Consider the following 6,104-nt stretch of genomic DNA (forward strand, 5'->3'; position numbering starts at 1 on the left):
CACAACACGTCTAATACTAATGATGAACACCTGTGGACCATGACCAGCGCCATCAAAGATAATAAACTGTTTAGACTGTGGTCACTATAACCATTGTATTATATAATGATGATATTTTATGTCATCAAGATACACATTTAAAAGTGTGATATTAGATCAAAATATGCTGAAAAGTAAATTGACAGACTGGAAACAGTGAGGAAGTAATGACGTAATATGATGTGAACAATCACTGAGATAATGAAATTATAAAAAATATATCATAAATCATAACCCAAGACTGAATAATATTTGAGTCTTAAACACAAACACATAAAAAGACTGATTATCCTTTTGATGTGTTTTACATATATTTGTATATGTGGATACTTTCAACAGAAATCTGAGTACTACAGGGCTGCATTGATCTATGTAACGGAGCGATATTTTTTATATTACATGAAATATTCTTATACACAAACTATTAAATGTTACCGCAAACCATAGGTTGGGAGGGCTCGACTCAGCTCGGTACGAATGTACTGAAATTTAGGCGTTTTACCGTCATCATATCGACACATTTTACGTATTTATTTTGATAATCAGGAACAAAAATATAATGTATGTAAAGCCTTCCAAATAATGCTCATCCTTAACTGGGTAGAGTCACACAAAGTAAAACAAAAAGAGATATGTAATAACATTTATTTGCACGAATATATGACGATAAGCTTCTACATTCAGTGCATGGTTAGAATATGAGAAACACATAAGTAAAAGTGGCATCATTTCCGGTACAGAAACGTGGAAAATCCGAAAAAAAAATGGTTAAAACTGTCTCGTTAATAATGTGATGCATACCAAGAAAACATGGCTTACCTTCAGCTATGTAATGTTAAATTGATGGTTCAATAGGGCATAGCATTTCAACATTATGCGCATAAAAAACATTTTTATATGAAAACAAAAAGTGTTTGTTGAAGACAAAAGTTGAATAAAAACTAAGGAAATATGTTTGTAATAGTAAGATTGACATATGCAGATAATGAAGGTTTTAACAGGGAAATAAGTTAATGTTATCGATATTTGCATATCTGCGCCCTAATACCAAGAAAATAAAGACTGGTGTTCTAAATATAAGAATGATATCATCAACGAACACTGGTGATAGCAAGGCGCCCCGTTTAACACCGTCTACAATACTTCATGTGTACAACGTGTGTGGATTGCGAAATCTATGTAGTTGTCCCCACTGACCTACTATATTTACTATACTCCAGACCTGGGGCAATGAGTCGATAATTTCGTCACAAAGATTTTAACCAATCGCATTGTGCCCTGTAATCTCGATTTAGTGTATGGGTATTCCCAGAAGCCACAATGAAAAATATACATTTCCGAAAATCAACAATTAATGCATACTGCAAAATCTAGTAAGTTTAAAATGTTTTCTTTTATAGCCTGGTGAAAATAGAAAAAGCGAATAAAAATACCTTATATCAGAGAAGAGGTTTTGATTGATATTATTTTATTCGCAAGTCAAGGACATGATGATAATCAAAACAAAAAATTCTCATTTCCGACAAAACCGTTCGAGCCCTTGGCTCTTGTCATTCACTATGTATATACATTCGCCGAATCGTATCGTCACGTGACTTTTAGCTATTTAGTATCGAGACACGAAAAATAAACTCATTCGATCTATTACCTCTTTAGCAATAGACCTGTAAACTTTTAAACATGCATACAGGTAAGTTTGCAAATTCTTGAAGCGTGTTTTACAAAGCCACTGACAATACTCTACTGGAACTGTACATTTATCTTTATTTCACATGAAAGTGTCTTTACCTATTTTATAAGGATTCAATGTTATAACATTCAAAGTTAGCTTAAACAATATTACTAATATATAACAAAACTGATATCACGTTGCATTGTCTGTTTTCATTTTGTGTTCTTTGTAACCGATGTGAATGTTTTTTTCATATTTTTTCAGAAGCAGAATTTCCTTACATCAACATTTACTTGTCAATGTGTCAGAGTATCTCTGGATGTTCAGACACAGAAGAAAACATGCAGAACCGAGACCAGAAGGTAAGTTTTATTTTTTATCATCGTGTTTAATACTATGGCTCTCGTAATATTGCAAACATATAACGCAAACTTTGTAACATTACGGACAAAGACTAGATTTGATCAAGCTTTATATACATTTAGTTGTTAGCTTATTTCATATTTATATTTTCTTCTCTGCAGGTCCCACAAAGTCCATTCATGACCAACCAAATGGATATGACGATGCAAGGCTTTGACAATGTGCTTGTGGACGAACTAAGTATGCTTGAACCAGTGTCTGATGTGTGCAGTAACACACCGGCTTCTCACGATCAAGTGTGCGTACCTGATAGCCCAAAAAGTTTCACTGACTTAGATACACAGTTTTATCCAGAACATCTACAAATCAAACAAGAAAAACAGGAACCTATGGACTTTCCTCCATGTGAACAATTACGATCCGATTTCAGTGCGCATGTACCATCACACCAGCTCCATCAGCAAAACAGCATGCTGTTGAAAGATGACGAATCTCTTTCCCGACTTGTGTTTGGTGTGATGAAACAAGACATTGAACACATATGTCGTATCCTCAGAATAAACCAAAGTAAGTACAACTTTGATCAAACTTAGTTTGTAACATCATTTTGTGGACGTCAAACAATAAGACTGTTTATTTTATTTGGGTTTGGAATCATAAAATCTAAGGTTAGATATGTATATATAGGGTTAATGTGTTATTTTGTATGTGTATTTTAATGAGCGATACAATCTTGGCTAGGCCCCATCCCAAAACGAAATACACACGAGTGTCACGCAAGAAACGTCAGGAGAGGACGGTGTTTACCTGTGTCTGCCTAGCACAATACATATCTAAACACACATGCGTGCGTCCTTTACAGCGTTTATTTGTCTGATCACCTGTCCAACTATTGATAATTTGTAACACACTGCTACAACATAGAAACACTTACATGTTAAACGAACAAATTATCCCTACTGGCGTTCACACCACCGACCATATGTATCCAATTAAACAGAAGTTATAAATCCATGCTATCATACCTGTTTTCACATGATTTTGTGTATTATCCAGATCCCCGATATTGGAGTCAGGATGACGTCAGAAAGTGGCTGCAATGGCAAGCTGAAGAGTACTGCCCGAACTCCATTGATGTCAATGTATTCAAGATGAACGGACTCGATTTCTGCAACCTTACACAAGATGACTTCAAACTTAGAACACCTGCTGCTTGGTCCAACATTTATCACCAGCTGGAGATATGGAAAAGTGGTAGGTAAACTACCTGAAGCCATGTACATTAATAATTCCACGGTACATTTATCACAACTGCTAATCTGCGATCTAAAATAACGAAGTTTACCGTTTATTCAACCACTGTGTTACAAAACCGTGTTGCACATATGCTTTGGCTTGTCAGCCAGACGGTAGGGTCACTGGCTTCTTGCTATTTAACATTCACAAAAAATGTCTTTAAAAGCATCGTAAATTAAAGTGTTAATCTGATTTTCCTTTTGAATAGATAGATTAGGCAGCTTTTAAGAAAACCACATATTCACGAATTTTCAATTTTAATGGGGTTCGTTTCGTTTTATGTTACAGCATGTACTTTAGATACACCGTGTATGTCGCAGACGACAGATTTCAACTGTAACCAGCGGTTTTACCCTGATTTTGAGCGAATCCCTATTCCAGCCATGTCTCCGTCTCCGAGTGTCTCTAGTGATGACAGTGATGCACGAAGTGACAACGATGAATTCTCAAACATGTGCGGTGTAACATCACGTAAGTAATTTAAAGAAATTATTTCCCGTCTTGTGCCCCACTTATTGGGTCTACTTTCGTTATGTCAGGTCTGAAAAGGTGAACGTCGGAGCATGTTTACTCTTCGATAATTCTACATTTGCGATATCATTTTATTGGGCAAAGCATTTGAAACGGATTACTTGTAACAAGTCACGGTGATTCCATGAACTAGTCCGTCTATTTTATGTGATTCGGTGTGTTTAGCATATAACTTTTAACATTATTGCTTTTCCAGCTTGTCTTCCCGCCGAAACAGAACACAAGCAGACGATACATTTGTGGCAGTTTTTGAAAGAGTTGCTTTTACATCCCGACAATTTCTCGAATTGCATTAAATGGGTCAGTCAAAAGGAAGGAATCTTCAAAATAGAGGACTCTTCAAGGGTAGCGAAACTATGGGGAAAGAGAAAAAACCGTCCAGCCATGAACTACGACAAATTAAGCCGGTCAATCCGACAATACTACAAGAAGGGAATCATCAAGAAGACAGCACACTCCAAACGGCTTGTATATCAGTTCTGTCAACCGTACCTGTGATGACGCCATAGTTCGTCGTGTTTTTTGGACGACAGCACCCCTTGTCGTCAGTCATGTGACCTTACGTGACTGTTTCTGGCGGTACATGTCAGATCAGAACTTTAGAATTATCTCTACTAAATTTGGTTGATTTTGCAGAGATATCCATGGCATTGATTTGGCAAAGTCATCGCGAACATGTCGTCTTCCCACCGTGGGATAGTCGAGACTGATCGGTGTGAGGTGTTTCCTGCTTCGGGTGTCAATCATCCAATTACAAAACTTAGTAGATAGTCTACAGTATGACGGATAGACATGAACAAAATGCTGAACAGGAAATCCGAATTTGTTTATGTCTTTTTTAATGTTTGTTCTCCTAGTCCTTTATGCTGTGAGCATACCAAGAAATTGTTACATTTAAATGTATATATATTAAATATTTGTTATACATCTACCATATTCAAATACATCTGTCAAACGTTCTTTGAAAAAGAATATTCGTTATACCTTTGTCCTTGTTACAAAAGTTCAAGTTACAGCTAATAAATAATTATTTCATTTTTTTCAAAAATAAAAAACAATACCGCAATGATTATAAAGACAAATACCAATGTTAAACGTCTCAATATCTCATTATCTCATTTACAAATTCATTACTGTTAAATGGCTTCATAATATACCAAGTATAAGTATTGCAAAATGGCTAAATGTACATAATGATTGACACAAGTTTTTCATCATTTGCAAACAAATATTATATAATACCCCATTTTATTTCACCTTAGGTAGAAACACGGTTGCATCTATGGGAAGTTTTGAGAGAGAGGCTGAATAACTGGATAATTTTGAAAGTGTGTGGATATTACCAAGCTGGTGATAAATTTGTAATTTGGAAACTGTTTGAGATTTTTGTTAGTTGGTTTCTTCGAGTATGCTTGTGTGTCACCGAGTCAGTGTTTGGTGACTAGTATGTTTAAATAAATGTGATTGATTGAAAGTCATAATGAATAACGTTACAAATGGTGGGTGTGTGTCGATGTAATGAATAATGCTTTATGTAGACAGGCGCATGCATAATATATTGAGCAGATACAGGTTGTTTGGATCTGAATAAGCGAGTGCATTATTTTAAGGTTAAAAAATGAGTATTCTTTGAAGCAAATATGTGATATTTTTGTACGCAGTATATGTATATGAATTTATATAGTTTTATAATTACATAAAAATGAACCAAACACATTTGTTGTTTTATTTATCTCACAAATGTGATCACAAACAATTTTTCGTGCCCAATCAACCACCTCATGAGTTGGAAAATAATACACATCAATAGAGGTACTTGAATGCACGCCCTGTGGAATAGCTTAGATTTATGTTATTATATTAAACAACATTAAATCTTCATGAGACAAGTTATCATTAATACGTATCCAACATCATTAAATCTTCATGAGACAAGTTATCATTAATACGTATCCAACATCATTAAATCTTCATGAGACAAGTTATCATTAATACGTATCCAACATCATTAAATCTTCATGAGACAAGTTATCAGCTTAATCACCAGATAGCATACATGTCATCATAGGCTAGAGAAGATATTGTAAAAACACGTCATATTGTCAGTTATAACCCAAGTACAAAAATTATTCAAACTCTTAATAGAAATAACAGGAGCCGATCGAGATACACTCAAAGCAGAAAAAAAGGACATAATAACGAA

General features: G+C 35.0%; 1 protein-coding gene across 1 annotated transcript; it reads left to right on the forward strand.

The window, feature by feature from the left end:
* Window positions 1–1,712: 1,712 nt before the first annotated feature.
* LOC132552267 (SAM pointed domain-containing Ets transcription factor-like) lies at window positions 1,713–5,613 on the forward strand. Its single transcript, XM_060216422.1, has 6 exons — window positions 1,713–1,729; window positions 1,976–2,073; window positions 2,236–2,641; window positions 3,131–3,328; window positions 3,659–3,841; window positions 4,098–5,613. Exons 1-6 carry the CDS (start codon window positions 1,720–1,722, stop codon window positions 4,397–4,399), a joined length of 1,197 nt encoding a protein of 398 aa, XP_060072405.1. The 5' UTR covers window positions 1,713–1,719; the 3' UTR covers window positions 4,400–5,613.
* The last annotated feature ends 491 nt before the right edge of the window (window positions 5,614–6,104 follow it).

This window comes from Ylistrum balloti, unplaced genomic scaffold (genome assembly GCF_031769215.1).
Source record: "Ylistrum balloti isolate Yb309-2 unplaced genomic scaffold, AGI_CSIRO_Ybal_v1 Utg370242, whole genome shotgun sequence".
Lineage (NCBI taxonomy): Eukaryota > Metazoa > Mollusca > Bivalvia > Pectinida > Pectinidae > Ylistrum > Ylistrum balloti.